The sequence below is a fragment of the Choloepus didactylus genome, chromosome 21, assembly GCF_015220235.1.
Source record: "Choloepus didactylus isolate mChoDid1 chromosome 21, mChoDid1.pri, whole genome shotgun sequence".
Lineage (NCBI taxonomy): Eukaryota > Metazoa > Chordata > Mammalia > Pilosa > Megalonychidae > Choloepus > Choloepus didactylus.
This window is the reverse complement of record NC_051327.1, coordinates 45337672-45357704: the sequence shown is the minus strand read 5'-3', so window position 1 is coordinate 45357704 and position 20033 is coordinate 45337672. Positions and strand designations below refer to the sequence as shown.

The following is a 20033-nucleotide window of genomic DNA, read 5'->3' as shown; positions in this document are numbered from 1 at the left end:
GAACTTCTCTGGTCCAGTGAGTTGTCATATGTCAAATATGTTGTCAAAATTTAATCTCAACATAATTCTGTGATGTGGGCATTATTATCGAATATTTAAATTCAGAAAATTGAGTATAAGGGAGTTCAAATTACTCACCAAATGAAAAAATCATGATCAAAACACCAACTGATGATTTCATGAACTCAAGTTTATTGCATTTCTCACATCATTATTGATAGCAAGACAGTGTCTTCTTTCAAAAAAGGAAATGTATTGTAGAAACTCACATGAAACATAATGGAAGTACAATTAAAGCATCAATTGGTGCATATTAATGGTGAGTGAGTGGAGCAGTGTGGTTTAGGCATGTTGAGAAAGGGTAAAGAAAGGGCTGTTCAGAGAGCAAAGACATGCAAAGAACATGAGCAGAGATTAAGTCTACTTATAAGTTACAGAAAGAATTTGATCCACTATAGTTAGATCTTAGAGTAACCATGATAGTAAAAGATAGAGTGAGAAGAGTGTCAGAAATGCTGCTACTGAAAATAATGATTATACAATCAATTACAAATATATCTTGTGTGGAAAATAAAAATATAATTTTGAAAAAATCATAGTTTCCATAGCACATACAGAGGCAAAGTCTAATTCTCCTGAGTTATTCATTAGATTTTTTAAAGCTTTACAGCAAACTAAATGCCTGTGTGTTAGCAGTGCTATTTCCCATATCCAGTTAAAACAAAACAGATTGAAGAAAATAAACTGTGGGATGAGCATTTTGAAATATGCTCAATCTCACATTTGGAGCTTGAAAAGGCACAAGAATATGCAAAACAAAAGACCTACTCATAATAACCTAGCAACTGACTGTTCTCTCTACTCTAACACAGCAACCCACCTATTCACCCTTCATCTATGCTCCACTTTGGAAACATGAGTCCTGTGAAAGAAACACTCTCTAAGATGTTTTAGCCCACCATTTTCCAGAGAGCTGCTTTCACATCCTTGTTCCTCAGGCTATAGATCAGGGGGTTCAGCATGGGAATCACTACAGTATAGAACACTGTGGCCACTTTATCAGTTTCCAGACTGTAGTCAGAACTGGGCCTGCAATAAAGGAAAAGGATTGTTCCATGGAAGACAATGATGGCTGTGAGGTGGGAGACACAGGTGGAAAAGGCTTTGTGCCTTCCCTCTGCAGAGCACATCCTCAGGATGGTGATGAGGGTAAACAAATAGGAAGTGAGGACGATCACGATGGTGATGATCTCATTGAAAGTGGCCACAATGTACACCACCAGTTCATTCACAGACACATCAGAGGAGGTGAGTGATAAGAGAGGGGGTAAATCACAGAAGTGGTTAATCACATTCGATCTATAGGATGGGATCTCAAAGGCCAAACATATGTGAATTAGAGAACATACTGTTCCACAGAGATAGCACACAGACACCACTCCAAAACAGAGTTTCTGGGACATGATAACCATGTAGAGCAGTGGGTAACAGATGGCCACAAAGCGGTCATAGGCCATCACGGCCAACAGGATGACCTCAGTGATCACACATGTACCAAACAAATAGAATTGTACCATATACCCCTGGAAGGAAATGGCTTTTCCCTGGTCTAAGATATTGGCCAGCATCTTAGGCACAATGATGGTGGAGTTGCATAAATCCACAAGGGACAAGTGGCTAAGAAAAAAGTACATGGGGGTGTGAAGCTGAGAGCTGACCTGGATCACTGTGCTCATGCCCAGGTTGCCCATCACTGTGACTCCATAGATGAGAAGGAACACCAGGGAGAGGAAGACGCTCAGCTCAGAAATGTCAGATAATCCCAGAAGAATGAACTCTGACACAGTGCTGCAGTTTTCCTTCTCCAAGTCCCCACTTTATTTGGGGTTGGGAAAAAAAATAAAAAAACTAAACTAAAAGTCATTGTCCATCATAGGATCCAAAATTCAATTTTTGCTCTCTCCTAAAAACAGACATGAGAAAAATTAGGGGAGTTGATTTTGACAACAAAGAAATAGGACATTGTTTTTGTGAAGTTTAGGAAGAATTCAGAAATAGCAGAATACAATGAACAAGGCTCACAGTTTAGTTCACAGATCACATAAAATCATTAAAAACATTAACTACAGAAGCCTCTAAGGTTCTTTAAACTCATCTTCCACAATTTAGTGAGTGACATCAAATAAATAGAAAGAAGTTAAAGTACTATTTATTTTGCTTTACTGATCCATGGTTTCAAATCCATTTTTCCTCCAAGAGTCCTTCAATCAATTATCCAAACCTTGAATCCTAGAAAATAATGATTAAAATATATAATAATCTTCTCTGAGTTTTCTGCTGAAGTGATAGAAAAAAAAAACACTTATTTAATATTACTAAATCACAAATTTTCACTTCCTATTGACATCTGTAGATGTAGAAAATAGTCTTTATATGCTATACTAGCATTTTTCTAATAAATGAGAAGAGTGATTTTATTAATTATGCTCTTCAGTTTTGGCCAGGGTTCAGGGAATTGGACACTCTAACATATCTTTCTGAAACTATGAACCTTCTTATAACTATGACATATGCCTTAAAAAGAGATTTTTGACAAATTAATTTCACTGCTTTCAATTTATTGAAAGAAATAATCAAAGAGGTGAACTAGAAATTGTTAACAAAAATGCCTACAGATGCATTGCAGCATTATTTATGACCTTTAAACTTAGAAGTACCCTAAATGTCAAAAAGAGGGAAATGGTCAAATCTATGGCACACATATGTGATGGAAAACCATTAAGCTATTAAGATAAAAATTTTGAAGAATTTTTAATGACCTGGAAAATGACTGTAATAACACTGCATTTTAAAAAATAGTAAGCCAGTTTGCTCAGACAGAATATTATTCATGTGTACATAAATTTCATTGAATCTTTAACTCTCAAAATGTAAACATTTTCTTTTAATGAGGAATATATAATCTTACCTGAATTGTCACAAAACATAAGTATTCATTGGATGGAGGGGGAAATAGAGTAGGGTTTTTCTTTAATCAAAGGTAGATTCTTTCAAGTTCTAGAATACAGCAAATCCAAATAGAGAGTAAAGACCCTCTACTTCCTGTCTCAGTTAGTAAGTACATGACTGTAAAGGCATCAGTTGGATTATTAGAGGGGAAGAGAACCTGGACTAGAAACAAGCACAACTAAATATTACCCCAATTTCAGCTGGTTTAGAAGAGGTCAAGGATATATACATAGAAATATCCCTGCCTGAAAACAAAAATGATTTTGATGATACTCTTTTCTTCATTCCTTGACCAAGAAAACTGAGTTACTTAACTCTCCTTGAGTTCAACGTAGCACATGATATGGAAAACCTTTTCCTGTTTTCAAAACTAAAGGTTAAAAATCAGCTTGTTTCCCACCCATGAAGCAGTGGTTCTCACTGAGTAGTGACTTTACTTCTCAAGTGCCATTGGCAATACCTGGAAACATTTTTGATTATGACAAAATCAGCTTCTGGTGATTTTGGCATCTGGTAGATAGAGGTCATGGATGCTGCTAAATACACTACAGTGTATATACAAGAGAGCCCCCCACAGCCAAGAACTTTCTGGATTGAAATGTCAATATACCAAGTGTGAAAGCCCTGCATTTCACAGTGTGTTACATAAGGCCAAAATGATTCCTCTCCTTTCTACTCCAGAGGTTGTTCACATCTAGGTCTCTCCATGAACAGTCTTGAGGGTCTCTTACTGCCATCTTCACCATCAGGAGGACTACTAGGAGAACCTCCATGCTTTCTCTTACTGGTCCCATGGATGGAGTTACTGTAAGTATTAAAGGAAAAACAAGTGAATAATGCATGCTTTCCATTTTGTTTGTACTGTTTTCTTCTCATACTAAAAGCTGTTACAGGATATTCATCCTGCAGGCTAAATTGTTTCCATATCTGATCTAGACTATTTCATAATACTCAGAGAGAAAAATGATTCCATGAAGGTGACCTCAAAAACATGCTCTTTCTTAAAATATTATTTAATTAAAAGGCAGATAAGATAGAGGTTGGTAAGAAAATCTCTGCCTAATTCATCTCTTCCTTTACAATTCTCTCCTCTCACATATGGCTATGCTTAATTAACCCCATGAGGGAAAAAAATGAAAACAACTATCAAGCTCCCCCAAATATCATTCATATCCATTCTCAAATAACCAGTTTAATCCAACCAACCTACCTTTGGGACTGACATTTCTTCCCATTTCTGGAGATGTTATAATGGAAAATGTTACAGGCTTTACGTATTTTTGTGTGTCCCTGGGGTCCATGTTCCTTAAGCTTTCTGAGACTATCATTCATCTCTGTGGAACAGAAACAAGTTTTCAGGAAAACTACCTTATCTTGGGACAGAAGCAATTATTGATGTCTATGCAATATGCTGTATCTGATGATTGCCCCTGTGAGCCAATATTCAAGTTGTCATCATGAAATGTATAAGCATGTTTTACCATGTTGCCTGTCTCATATTTAAAATGAATTACTGAATGACATAGTGTCTGAAGTCACTACAGGGATCCACCAAATACAAGAAAGTTGTGGGAATAGTAAACCTTCCTTTATTTGGAAAAAATATAATAACAATAACCATAACAATAATTACATTACTGAGCACTTCCTATGTGTTAAGTTCTGTTCTAAAAACAAGAATTAACTCACTTCCTTATAACAATATGTGAATGAGCTAATTTTTTCATGTCCCCTTTATAACTGAGATGAAAGAGGCACAGGCAGATGTGGCTAGCCCAGAATTATGCAAGAATTCACTGGTAGGAAGAGGACACATGTTGCTTTCTGATTTGCACCATCTATGTGGCTGCATGAAGAGCGGAGAGACAGAAGGGTGCTGGGATGACCTACTTCCTGGTGGGACTTTTCAATACCAGAGGCCATTAAATGGCAATGCTTCAAAGATCTCTCCCAGGTCTGGTGCTTAGCTGACTATATACTGTCTACCTAAACCAGTAGGGTTCACACCACAGTCTGCATGCCCTGGATATATCAAACATTTCAAGAATTTCATGGATATAATTAGTTATAGGTGAATCTATGTTCAATTCTTAACAATGATATATGTATTTTCCTAAAATTAATTTTAGAATGACTTTAAGTTGGGGAGTGTTTTTTGTCCTCCTTTTCTATCTAGCATCTTTTATAATTCCTCTTCTCTCACTTTATGAAATAAAGATATTCTTTTTATCCATTCACATACTACCATGACAAATTGCCTCATGAGAAAAACATATAAAAACAAAAATAAACTTCTAACAGTTAAACAGGACAACTTGAAATGTTTTCATCCTGAAGTTCCCTTTAATTACAGCACCCCAAATCATAGAATGACTTATTTTTCCTTGATCCCCACCCCCAAAAAGGGCATGTTCAGGTTCCAATGCATGGTCCTGTGGGTTTTAAGCCATTTGTAAATAGGCACTTTGAAATGTCATTAGTTAAGCCATGGCCCAACTGAATGAGTGTTGTCCTTATCCAAAATAAGTGGAGTCCTTATAAAAAAGTAAATTGGACACAGAAGAGAAAGCCAACATGAAATTCAAGGATCACGGGTTGCTAACAACCAGCCCCAGAATGCTGCAGTCTTTAGGAAAAGGTCATTACTTCACTGACATCATGATTTTTGACTTCACTTATGCTCAATGGCAAATTTTTGGGATGCATTATTGCACCTAACAATTTTAGTCTTAGATATACATGCTTTATGTCCTTGTTGGCTGCAGTTAACAAATTTTTCCATGAGCATGCCAAATGGCAGAAGTATTCCTTGAATCTATGTGCATGGTGACTCTCTGTCCTGCACTCAGATATGGGGGTCTTAGGAGGGCAACTTGCTCTACTCTTTGTGCTGAAGTTCTCTGTGGAAGAGTCTTTGCCTCCAGTATCTGTGTGATGGTGACTACTGAGTATCCTGCCCTCCATTTATCCTGGTCCATGTCACCACACTCCCTTCATTGAGTATTTCTAGGTCTGAGTCTGAGCGTGCCATATCCTTTAGACTTTGCCTGTGTGAATAGACCTTATCCAACAGCTAAAAGCAATCATGTTTTGGGTAAGTCCTTTCAGACTCTTAAGCTCTGGAAAATGGGTGGCAGGATTGAGCTTATCTATTGTCTTTAGGATGACATTCTGATTGTCCAGTAGTACTGCCTGAAAACTACTTAGTCTTCCCATCATGAGCCATTGTCCCTCTTTTTGTTCTAACATGGTATGACATAATGGGGTGTGTGTGTGTGTGTGTGTGTGTGTGTAAGAGCACAGGTTGGGGGTCCAAAAAACTTTTCAGTTTCTTGAAGAAGGTCACAAGTGGCTGCTACTGCATGTAAACATGCAGGCCATCCTTGGACCACTGCATCAAACTGTTTTGATAAATAAGCCACTGGCTGTATTTTACCTCCAAAAGGCTGTGCTAGCACTCCTAAGGCAATACCATGCCTCTCACTGATGAATAGGTCAAATTCTTTCATGGCATCTGGGGAGCCCTGAGGCTGGAGTGATATCAATTTGTCCTTTAAACTTTGAAAGGCAATTGTGCATTCCAGTCCGTTCTAAAGGACCTTTCTCATTTCCCTTCAGGGCCAGGTTTGACTATTAATCTGACACTAGGTATTCACAGACAACAGTAGCCAGTCAAACCCAAGAACCCTCTGAGTTCCTTTTTCTTCTTTGGCATGGCTATTCACCATAGGGCCTCCTTTCTACCAGGCAACAAAGCTCTTTGTCCTTTAGAGAGCATGAATCCTAGGTATTTAATATGGGTTTGTATAATCTGAGCCTTCTTGAATTTTGCTTTCTGTAAAGTTATCCTCTACATATTGGAGAAAAGCTTCCTCATGAGCTTTAATCCTTGAAGACCTTTGGAGAGATGAACATACATGTCCTCACAAAAACATGTCCACACAAAACATGTCAAAAAATCTTCATAGAAACATTAGTTATATAGTCAAAAATGAAAACAATGCAAACATCCATCAATGGACTAGAGGATAAACATAATGTGATATATCTATACAACGGAATATTATTTGGAAAAAAAAAGGAGTTTGATACTTGCCTCCATGTGGTTGAAACCTAAAAATATCAGGTGCAGTGAAGGAAATCAGTAAAAAGATGACCATATTTTACAATTCTGCTTGTATTAAGTGTCTGGAATTGGTAAATTCATAGAGAAAAAAATAGATCATTGGTTTCCTAGGTCTGGTGGAAGTAGTTGAGGAGAAATGAGGAGAGACTGCTAATGTGGATGAGGTTTCTTTATGGGGCAATGAAAATGTCCCAAAATTGATTGTGGTGATGGTTGTACAACGCAGTGAATACAGTAGAAACTGTCAAATTTCACACTCTAGATGAATAATTTTATGGTCTTTGAATTAATCCTCAATAAACCTGTTATAGAAAATAGAGTAAAAACAGGACAAAATGTGAATTTATCTGACTATTTCTATACTAGATATCAGGAGATTAATCCTGCAAGAGGCAGGAACCATGTTTATTCATGTGGGTATTATACTTCTGTATGGTTAGGAAAAAACATGAAAATTTACCAACTTCGCAAAACTTAAAAACTTGAAAAAAGACCTTGTATTGTTATAGCTATAAATCCATTAAAAAATAAACCTATAAGTTATATGGAATCCATGATGGATGTGATTGCCAAGGGATTCCATGGAGAAGTGAATTTTAAAAATACCATTATTTTCTATGATAGAATAAACACTAAATTTTTATTTTGCCTACTTTAGGGTAGACTGATTTTTATTGGTCCAAGTGATAAGCAAATATTTTGAGTTATGGATTGTATAAATAGATATATACACCTGTACTTACATTTTGTTATAATTACATGTATAATTTCACAATTTGGGGGGTTTAGAGAATATATCATACAAAATATTTTAATCCTATTCATCAAATAAAACCGGCTATAAATACCATGTAAACTTCTGCTCATATGTGACACAATGGCAATGAAACAAACACCACATGATATTGGGAAGGGCATGTCCCTCAGAGCTCCAAGGTATGCCAATCATATACACTGGAAATTAAAATAAAGTTTCTCCTGTTTTATTTTTTTATTGTGCTAGCATGTATGCAACATAAAATTCCCCATTTTAACTACTTTAAATTATGCAATCTAATTGTGTTAATTACATTCACAATATGTGCTACCATCAACACTATCCATTAACAAAACATCTTCCTCACCCTGAGACCTCTTCCTCATAGTATTTCTGGTCAGCTTTCTACTTGTTTACTCTCTCTCCAGGTAATATAGGGATGTATGTAGAATCATTTTGCCATTTCTCCTATCTTCCTCTTCCCCAGTAGTTCCTTTCCTCAATTAAGAAATCATTTGCAGATAAATTTGACACTTGGTATTATAAAGACTATTGTGGATCATTAAATATTTTCTTGAATCATAGATTAATTCTTATACTAAAGATAATAATTTTAAACTTGCATTCTCAACCCTCCCTGTATTTTCCCTCTCTTTTTCACCCCATTCTTGTTTTCAGGAGGCCTTTCAATGACAAATTACATAGGCAGAATAGAGATTTATTTTCTTGTAGTTTTGGAAGTCTGAGTTGTATATTTTCCATTTTTATCTGTCTAAGCAGTGTGGTATTAGAGTTTGGATTTTGCATGGATCATGGCAATATATAATATATTTCATATCACTAGGGGTGTATTTCCAAATTATTCTTTACAAATGACAAAACCTAGAATTTCATGTTGTCCAGTCTTCAGAACTGTATGTGGTGCTTCTGCTTTTCCCCATTAAATCATTTACAAATGTTTTCCCAAACATATAATGAACCATCCAACAAATATTGGCTCAAGGAAGAACATTTCTTTTCTTAAAAAAGAAGTCTAATAGGGGGGTTAGTGGGGCAGATGACTTTCATTGCTTCAGGAGCTCAGACTCAGTATCCCATAAATTAATCCCTAAATGGTTGAAACTCACATAACATTCAAAATCTAGGAAGCAGAGGTTACTGGGAAGTACTATTGTCTTTACAGTCCTGCCTCTCCCTCTCTCCCTCTCTTTCTCTCTCTCTCTCTCTCTCTCTCTCTCTCTCTCTCTCTCTCTTTCTCTCTCCCCCTCTTCCTCCCTTCTTCCCTTCCTCCCTCCCTCCCTCTTTTAGGAAGAAATATCTATCTTGACAAAGCCCTGGCAGACTTCCTCTTACAGTAATGATAATTGCCATTTGGTTTCTTTTTGTAATTCTATTTCTCTTCAATCTTAATTCCTAAATGGTGGCTGAACTTTTTGAGATAGAAATCTTTTCTTAAAATAGGAACATTTCTCTTTTAAGTTATTTTCCAGCATGTTCCTAATAACATAATGCTAATTCCTCCCCTCCAACCTCAATTTTATAGTAAACCTGCCCAGACTATGTCTTGCATCCACTTCATGATGACTTTCCATTTTTTGGTCTGCATCATCCAACATGAACAGTTTTTTTTGTTGGTTTGTTTGTTTGTTTTTTGTTTTTTAAATTTTTTCTGAGTCAGTTTATTAATTCATTAATTATGGCTCTGTTGAGTTCATTTTTTTCTGCAAGAAACTATTCTAGGTATTCATTATTTTATTAAACAACCTGCTGTTTCTCCCTTTCTAATCTGACACCTGCCAGAGTGGTATTTTACTGTCTGTAATACCTGGGATGGTATCAACGAAGCAATAAAACTGACTTTAAGAGGTGATTAGGGCAATTGTTAAGAGCCTGAAATCTGGAGCTAGATCACCTGTATTTAAAACATGATTCTTATGTCTAACACTTCTGTAAACTCAGAAAAATGACTTATCTTCCCTAAGCCTCCATTTATCTTCTGAAAAAAATGAATGTATTAATAGAATCTATCTCACTGAACTGACATGATCATTGCATTAAGACATGAAAAATCCTATCACAGTCAATAAGTGTGAGATATTATTGTTACCTGATAGCCCTTATGGCCATCCAAAAGATGCATTCTAACTGATCCAACACTTTAGTAATATTTATCCTTACATGACAATATTTCATACGTTTTTTTCTTTTATTCTGATAAAGTGAATTTTTTCCACTTCATTAGAGACACAGGGATATTTACTTCATGTTTTGTAAATTAAGGAAATGTGATGGTTAGTTTCATGTGTCAACTTGGCTAGGTGATGGTGTCCAAGTGTCTGGTCAAGCAAGCACTGGCATAACAGTTACTACAAGGACATTTGTGGCTGGTTAATAAGCCAGAAGGCTGGTTAATTAAATCATCAGTCAATTGCCCACAGCTGTGGCTGATTACATCAATGAAGGGCATGTCCTCTGCAATGAGAGAATTCAATCAGCTGGATTTAATCCAATCAATTGAAGACTTTTAAGAGAAAAAGTGAGAGAACCTACACTTCTACTTCAGCTAACCAGCATCTCCTGAGGAGTTCATCAGACATCTTCTTCAGAGTTGACAGTTTGCTGCCTGCCCTAGAGAACATGGACTTGTGCATCCTACCCTACGCAACTTGGACTCATGCATTCCCAGAGGTACATGAGACACATTAATAAAATCTTGTATTTACAGATATCGCTTGTTGGTTCTCTTTCCCAAGAGAACCCTAATTTATACAGCTTTGTACTGGGAGTGGTTCTTGAGAAACAGAATCTTAAAATAGGCTTTTACAATTGGTTTTCTACTTTCATTAGATTCAAAGGAACTAATTACTCCACTTCCAATAATCAAGATGGCACTGACAGTCTGTGGCGTGAGTTGGCAATGGAGATACACAAAATATGACCAACTGATTTGCCTAATCATACTCTTGTATGAAGCAAAGCTCTGATTGACAGTGTTTTTGACACCTTAATAGAGTTTTGTGGAGTTATGAGATATAATTATTCTGGCTGGTTACCCTAGATATGCTGGATAAGTTTATAAGAGTAAAGGATGAACTAAAGGCTTCAAATTTGAAACTTAAATGCTGTATGACAGATGTAAAGTATTCTATGAGTGTCTTGAAAGAAAATCTTATTTCCTGTGGCTGCAGACTTGAGATTTCTGAAAACTAGACCCAGATTCTCAATGTGCAAGTAGCAGATTTACAGTATAAACTAAAATCTCAACCTCACAGAGTGTCTGCTGTTAAAGTAAAGGCATTGATTGGAAAAGAATGGGACCCTGAAACTTGGGATGGGGATATATGGATTGATAATAATGGCAGTGAGGACATTGGAACCCTGGATTCTGCTGAGTCTTTACTAGATATATCTGTAGTGATCTGCCCTGAGGAAACAGCCACCACCTCCAGTCTGCCCTGATGAGACAGCTACCCAACTTCCATCCTGCTTTGAGAAACAGCTTTCTGACATCCAGTCTGCCCTAAGGATCCTGCCATCCAACCTCCACCTAAAGAGATTAACCCTTCAGTAACTGCTAACCCTGTAGTCACCATCTCTGAGGAAGCAGCACTCACTCCTCTGTCTGGAGTGATTAATCCTCTTTCACCAGATGAAACTGCAATGGAATGTCCTGAGGTAATTGGCTTGAGGGGTACTTCCAATTCTTTTCATGACCTGCCCTCCACCCTTTTATTTAAGACTTATAACTAAACTAAAGTCCCAACAGGCCCTGAAGGGTGAGGTACAAAGTGTGACTCATGAGGAAGTACTGTATACTCCAAAAGAACGGCATGCATTTTCAAATTTATATATACAGAAATCAGTGCAGTATGTGTGGGACTGGATATTAAAGTTTTGGGATAATGTTGGAAGGAATATAAAGTTGGATTGGACAGAATTTATTGATATGGGCCCACTAAGCAGAGATTCTGCATTCACTTTTGTAGCTTGAGGGGTTAGAAAGGGCATTAATCATTTGTTTGGGTAGTTGGCTGAAACATGGATCAAAAGGTGGCAGACATTACTTGAAGTCAAAATACCAGAACTGCTCTGGTATAATGTAGAGGAGGGGAATTAAAGGCTTAGAGAGTTTGGAATGTTACAGTGGATTTATCATGGAAGACCTGCTCACACACCCCTGGAATGTCCAGGGGACATACCTTTTACTGGGACTGAGGAATAAATTTGTGAGACTAGCTCCTTCATCCCTGAAAAGCTCTGTAGTTGCTCTTCTGTAGGTCAGATATTACTGGGGGAACTGCTGTCACTGAGCTGGAATCCTTAAACACAATGGGGATAATTGGATATCAAGTTTGCAGAAGCCATGTCACAGCAGTTAATCACCAAAGACAAGGTTGGCATGGCTACCACAATGGAAAACAGGCTCAAAGCAGCAGTCAAAATAATCTGACTCACAGAGACTTATGGCATTGGCTAGTAAATCATGGAGTACCTAGTAGTAAAATAGATGCCAGTCTACTATATTCTTGTTTGATCTGTATAAGCAGAAGAATTCTAGGTCAAGTGAACAAAAATCTATCTTGAATTATAAAAACAGAGAGTCACAGCCCCCTTAATCAATTCCCAGTCCTGAGACAATTTACAGACCCAGAGCCTCTTGAATGAGGGGAAGGCTAGGTACACTTGGGGAAGGACCCTGTTACATTGCCAAAGATTTATACTGTTAATCTTCCTCCCAGCCTTCCTCAAGGGGACCTACAAGTCTTTACCAGGGTAGCTGTGCATTGTGGCAAAGGAAATGATCAGATATTGCAGGGATTATTAGGCACTGACTCAGAAGTGACATTAATTCCAGGAGACCCACAACACCACTCTGGTCCACCAGTGAGAGTAGAGGCTTATGTAGGTGAGGTTTTCAATAGAGTTTTAGCTCAAGTCTGTCTCATAGTGGTCCAGTTGGTCCATGGATCCACTCTGTGGTAATTTCCCAGTTCCAGAATGCATAATTGGAATAGACATACTCAGCAACTGGCAGAATCCCCACGTTGGTCCCATGACTCATGTAGTGAGGGCTATTACAGTAAGAATGGCAAGTGGAAGCCACTAGAACTGCCCCTGCCTAGCAAAATAGTATACCAGAAGCAATACCATATTCCTGGAGGGATTGCAGAAATTAATGCCACTTTTAAGAAATTAAAGGACACAGGGGTGGTGGTTCCCACCATATCCCCATTTGAATTTCCTATTTAGCCTATGCAGAAAAAAGATGGGTCTTCATGACAGTGGATTATCATAAGCTTAACTAGGTCATGACTCCAATTGCAGCTGAGATATCACTGCAGATGAGATATCACTGCACGAGCAAATCAACATATCCCCTGGTATGTGGTATACAGCCATTGATCTGGTAAATGCTTTTTCCATAATAGCTGTTAATAAGGACCACCAGAAACAGTTTGCATTCAGCTGGTAAGGCCAGCAGTATACCTTCAGTGTCCAATCACAGGGGTATATCAACTCTCCAGACTGATGTCATAATATTGTGCACAGGGATTTTGATCATTTCTCCTTCCCACAAGACGTCACATTGATCATATCATGTTGATTGAACCTAGAGAACAAGAATTAGCAACTACTCTAGATTTGTTGGTAAGGCACTTGCAAGTCAGAGGATGGGACATAAATTTAACAAAAATTCAGGGGCCTTCCACCTCATTAAAACTGCTAGGTGTCCAGTGGCATGGAGCATGTTGAGATATCCCTTCTAATGTGAAGGATAAGCTGTCGCATCTGGCCCTCCTACAATCAAAAAATAGAGGCACAATGCCTAGGTGACCTCTTTGGATTTTGGAGACAACATATTCCTCATTTGGGTGTGCTACCCCATCCCATTTACTGAGTGCCTAGAAAAGCTTCTTGTTTTGAGAAGGAACAGGAACAAGATGAGGCTCTGTGATGGGTCCAGGCTGATGTGAAAACTGTTGTGTCATTTGGACCGTATGATCCAGCTGATCCAGTGGTACTGGAAATTTAAGTGGCAAATAGAGTTGTTTGGAAATTTGGCAGGATCCTCTAGGAGAATCACAACACAGGCCCTTAAGATTTTGGATTAGAGCCTTACTATCCTCTGTAGCTAACTACTCTCCTTCTGAGAAACAGCTTTTAGCTTGCTATTGGACTTTAGTAGAGACAGAAGACTTAACCATGGGTCACCAAGTTACCATGAGAACTGAGTTACCTGTCATAAGCTGGGTGTTGTCAGCCCTACCAAGCCATAAATGTTGGGCCTGCACAGCAGCACTCCTTCATAAAATGGAAATGGTATATATGAAAAAGGGCTTGAGAGGTTCTTGAAGGCACAAGTAAGTTACATGAGGAAGTGACCTAAATGTCCATGGACCCCACTCCTTCCACCTTACCTTCTCTTTCCCAGCCCAGAGCTATGGCCTCTTGGGGAGTTCCTTACAATCAGTTGACTGAGGAAAAGAAAACTTGGGCCTGGTTTACAGGTGATTCTGTACAATATGTAGTTACCACCCAAAAGTGGATAGCTGCAGCACTGCAGCCCCTTTCTGGGATGTCCCTGAAGGACAGTGGTGAGAGGAAATCCAGTGGGTGGAACTTTGAGTACTTCTGTATACCATGCAAACATACACAAAAATAATCAAAGAAAATGTATATGCATATCCTAATAAACTTGAGATTGTAAAAATACACCAAAGTAAGATAAGGATGACAGGTTTATGGTAAAAGAATTAATGGTTTAAAGAATTGTGACTACCAATAATTACTCTGAAAAACAAAAACAAAAACAAATAGGAATGATCCTTATAATAATGAAAATAACAGTGCCAGCAGTCTCTGAGTACAATCTAAGCATGTAAATAAAAGTGATTACAGGAAATATACACTTATCTTTTATGAAACATTTCTGATAATGTGAATTTTTGTTATCTTATCCTGTCTTGTGCACACAATTTTCTTTTGTCAGAAATACTGAACCAAATACCAGTGGATGTTACAATTAGGAAAAAAAAATATTTTCAGTGAATGCAATATGAAGCCATAAAAAGTCTTGTTTATTTGCAAAGATTTAAGGCCAAAGGGAAAAATTGCCATGGCAAGTATGAACTTCCTGTATGAAAGGGAGGATAAAAGGGCTTTCCATCATCAACTTAGAGTTCTATACAAAGCACAAATTGCTTTATCATAGCTTTCTATCTTCGGTGAATATAAAATTCTTAATTTTTAATGCATGATTATACACTTATTCAAATGTGCATTAAATGTTAAATTATTCTTGAGAAGGGCATGTAAAAAGATGCTAAATGTCAAAGAATTTAAAAAGACATCAAAATTAAAGACTGAATGCCAGTGACCTCATAATTCAGTGATAATCTTTTTATTCCTGTCTCTTTAGTTAGGCTTCATTCCTGGCATTTTCTATATGTCACACACCTCACATCAAGTCCATCAGCATGTCATACTGATTCTCTGGGCAGGATACATTTGGAGTGTGTCTATTTCTCAACACCTCTTTTGCTACCACCCTGGTCAAAAGATCCATCATCTCAGTCCTTAAATTATTGAAACCACCTTCTAGATTGCCTCCCTCTTTTATGCTTTATCCTCTTTAGTATAATCTTAATGTAGGGCCCAGAATTCTACAATAAAAAATATAATTTTTTAAAAAGTAAGTTGGAAAATATCATTTTTCTCCACAAAATGTACAAGACTTCCCATCAAACTAAGAGTCTCCAGATCCAAAATGATTTTCCTCTCCCCATTACTTCTATGAACTCATCCTTTATCAATGCTCACTTTGGAGTGGCTGCACTAACATTCTTATGCTTCCCTATACACATTAATCCTGATGCTCCCTGGACTATTTCCTTTTCTTCTTCCTGAACATCTCTTCCTCCAGCTAACTGCGTGGATCTTTTCTCATTCTCTTCCTCATATGATCATGCCTTTGCACCCTATTTAAAATCAACTATGTTCCATCTCATGTGCATGCTGCGTTTGTTTTCCATAGTATTTATGCATCTAATATTCTATATATTTCGCTCATGCATTTTGCTTCCTCTCTGTTTTCCTCCAAGATGAAAGCTCTATGAGCACAATATTTTTGCCAATTTTGCTCAATGCTCTATCCCCAGCACCTGTAACAGTGACTCAATAGATGCATTTAAATGTTTGAATTTTACAGATAACTAAACTAGGGCTCAGAGAGGTTACAGAACATGGTTATGGTCAGCCAACAACTCCAAGGACAGGCTCACATTTTAACCCAGACAGTTTGACTTTAGAGTTCACATTCTTCATCACTGCTCTATGATATGACTGTTTTTCTACTAAAGTATACTATGCTTATCAGAGTTGAAAAAAATAATTGCTTTATTTTATTTTTAAAAAAACTAACAAAAATAACCACGTTCATTGTGAGTTGTATATTGCTGACAGGCATTATACAGAAATGCTGATAGAAGACAATGCCATTTTGGCAATGCCAGCTAAGCCTTTTAAAACATACCTCTATAGTCCTATTTTCAGAAAGAACTTTGTAAAGGAAACAAAGATTTAACAGGCAATTTGATTGGGCTAGAGAGAGAACCTGTATTAGTCAGATTCAAGCTGTCCTGGGTAAGAAGGCTATTCAGAGACAGAATGGCCCAACAAATGGGGACTGTGTCTTCCTTGGATGTAACAGTGCAGACTTTTGCTGGCTAGGGTTTATGGATGGCTCTTTTCCATGGAGCCTTGGAACACAGGTTTCTTCTATATTTTGGCTCAACTATCTCAAGACATTGTCATCTTTTGCATGTATGAAGAGGTTGCACGTGGTAGTCTGTCCACGTTCAAGTCTGAGAGAAATGTGAGCTTTTCACTTAGGGAAAAGAATCCCACTTTTTCTTTTTTTTATGTGGAATATTTTTAAGAAAAAAATTTAATTTCTTGAATTGATGCAGGGCCGTTGATGTTATCCATATTTCTGGTATGTTCCTTTTTAAGGAATTGTACATTTCATCTAAATTATGAAATTTACCAGCAAAAGTATATTTATAGCATTTTATTACTATCCTTTTAAAGTGTGTGTAACTTTAGTGCTATCTCTTTTCATTCCTTATATTGGCATTTTTGTCTTCTTTTTCACAGTGATTGCTGTATGGATTATTAGCTTTAGAGTGCCAGAGATGCGATTCATCTTTCCCAAACTTTGTGCTATTTTTGTCATAAATTTTACTTCCATATGTGACTCAAGTCCAGCAAAGCATCAACATAGTTTTCCTTTAGACAATTATTTTTAAAGTAATTAATTTTTTAAAAATCCAATATGTGATGTATTTACCTTCAGTTTTACATTTTTATGCTAACATTGCTTTCAGTAGACCAAATGATCCTTCTGTTATTATATTCCTTCCTTCTGCCTGGGACATTTTGGAAGTGCATGTCTGCTGGATGGAAATGTTTTCTGTGTGTGTGTGTGTATGTGTGTGCTAATTTTCCTGAAAAAGCCTTTATTTTGGTCTTATACTTGAGAGATATTTCAGTGGGTATTGAATTCCATATTAACAGTTAAATGCTTTCATTATTTTAAATATGCCTTATTCTGCCTTGCATCATTTTTTATGATGTCTACTATAATTCTCATGGTTTTTCTTCTGTATGTGATATGTACTATTCCTTGACTGACTTCTTAAATTTCTACTTACCTTCGTTTTTCAGCTGAGAGACCCGAGAATCTAGATGGGTTGTGCTTTTGGTTGATTTGCTATTGTATTTAAACTTCCTGGGGTTCTTTAGCATTCTTGAACAAGAGGTTTGATGTCTTTCCTTATTTTCAGAAAAGTTTTGGTCATTGTATCCTTGAATACTTCTTGCTATGCACTGTCTCTATTTTTGTGGTAGTACCCAAACTGTATGTATATCGTACTGTTTATTTTCCCACAGTTCTTGGACACATTTTATCCTGATTTTATTTTTTTTAATGTTTCTGTTTTCTCCTCCTTTGTTACCTCCTATTGACTTACTGTCAAGTTTACTGATCCTTTCCTCATTTGTATGGACTCTACTGATGATCCTATTAATAGAATTTTTGTTTCTTACATTGTGTGGATGCTTTTTAAAAGTTCTATTTCTGGCATTTCATTGGACATCACATTATAGATTCTATTTCTGTGGTGAAAATTCTCATTTATCCTCTCCAACAGGTCTTTTAACCTAGTAATTGCCAGTGCTCTTTTGTCAAATACCACTAGGAACACCTGTGGTTGAACAATTTGGTTGTCTTATTCATTTCACTTAGGAAGAGCACATACTATGTGAAATTGTGCAGCTTCTAAATAAGAAAGTTTTAGGAAGAACCTATTATAGGATTTAGGCTCTGCTTGGGTATCTAGGGAGAGGGAATAAGGAAGAAAAGTTTTGCTATTTGATTGGATACTGTCACAAAACAGAAACAACTCTATGATTGGGTTTCTTGATAAATTTGATCTATCATTTTACTTAGTAAAGTAATAATAAATCATCATTTAGTAAGAAAGGAAGAGCAGGATATTTAGATTTTCATGGGTTGACTGAAGGTCTCCCAGCCTGTCCCCAGTCTTTCTCATGAGCACTTGGTGGAGACCTGCAGGGAAGATATTGAGAGTGTATGCAAACCCCCTGAATCTGGGGCTTGTTGATTTTTCCAATTGGTACCCTAGCCCACAGTTGCCTTTACTAATTTCTGTGAAATTTATCTTCTATCTGCTTGCATAGTGGCTACATTTTTCTCTCACTAGCTGTCAAATTTGAAACTGTTCATTCCTCCCATCTCCTCTTTGAGGGGTTTGTCCCTTCTTGGTATTCAATTTCTTGGATGTTTGGAACTTCATTTTCCTAGTTGGCTCATGAAAACTTATGATTCTGTAGAAAAATTTTGTTTTACAATTGGTAGGGCTGGTGAAATTTCCTTGAAGATTTTACTTCCTAAGTAGAAGTGGAAGTTCTGCATTTCTTTTTTAAATCTTATTCATTGCTATGATTTCATGTACCTCTTTTTTGATAACTCCACACTTGCTCACAAAATCTTTGTCTGAGGTTCTAGTATTGCCCTTCAAAAATGTAATAAAACCTCTGAATCATTGTGGGTGTAAGTGGTCTCATCCATTTACTTTTCTATCTTCTCTTTTCCTTACTACTTCTCCTCCCTCCTCTTCCTTCCTCCTCCTCCTCTTCATTTTTATTGTCTTCAATATTGGTCACCTAAACTAAAAACTGCAAATTCTATGTTTATCAACCAATTGAACATGTTGTCAAAACCAGTGGAAAATAATTTTCTTATACTTCTTACATCGTTTCCTTTGTCTCTATCATTCTGTAATTGACAAAATGAAGACCTTCAGTACTTCACTACTTTTTGGAGGCTTGATAATGTACTTAGCAAAATAGAAAGATAATTTGTTCTTTCACATTATGTGCAAAATTTCATAACAACAGGGACTCTGTAGCCAGGAAGTTTAGGTTTGAATCCTTGTGTCACTCTTAAGAGCTATGTAGACTTAAGCATATTCCTTAGAATTTATATTCATCTGTTCCCTCAACTGTGATTATGGATAATATTAAAACCACCTCATAGAGTTGTTATGTGATAAATGACTTATTACCTGTAACGTATTTATATAATGTCAAGTAAACAAAAAGCTTCTTATAAGTACAAAAAAATGTTATGATTACCCATTCTGTGGCTCACCATTCATTCAAGAAAATATTTTCTGAATAAACTATTTGTTCCCTGTATTAAGTTTTGCCCTGGAGATACAACTGTGTGGGCAAACAGATACAATTCCTGGCTTCATGCAAATTGCAGGGTCAGTGCAGTGGCAGAGCTGGATGGTAATCAAATACTCACAACAAATATTAAATGATGACTTTGTCAAATGATAAGAAAGTGAGGTTTCATGGGGGCAAGAAAATCAATGAATTCATAAATGAGGAAACAATAATTGTGCTGTGATATGACCAGTGAAAAGTTATTAACTTGAGTTTGAAATATACCATTATTTGATATTGACCTTTAAGAGAGAAAACAATGGGACACTACTAGTTTTTTTTTTTTTTTCCTTTTTGCAATTTTATTTATTTATTTTTCAATAAAGT

At 36.8% G+C, this 20033-nt stretch overlaps 1 protein-coding gene across 1 annotated transcript; it reads right to left on the bottom strand.

Moving 5' to 3' along the window:
* Nucleotides 1–950: 950 nt before the first annotated feature.
* LOC119517265 (olfactory receptor 5L1-like) lies at nucleotides 951–4493 on the bottom strand. The gene is made up of 2 exons (XM_037813818.1): nucleotides 4378–4493; nucleotides 951–1875 (listed from the first exon to the last, which is right to left on the bottom strand). Exons 1-2 carry the CDS (start codon nucleotides 4491–4493, stop codon nucleotides 951–953), a joined length of 1041 nt encoding a protein of 346 aa, XP_037669746.1.
* Between the last annotated feature and the right edge of the window lie 15540 nt (nucleotides 4494–20033).

Excerpts from the sequence above, each read along its gene's own strand:
- LOC119517265 (XM_037813818.1), bottom strand. The coding sequence starts at position 4,493 with ATGGTAAAACATGCTTATACATTTCATGATGACAACTTGAATATTGGC. Across the intron at positions 1,876-4,377 it reads TGCTTCTGTCCCAAGATAAG|TGGGGACTTGGAGAAGGAAA; the intron begins GTAGTTTTCCTG and ends CCCCAAATAAAG.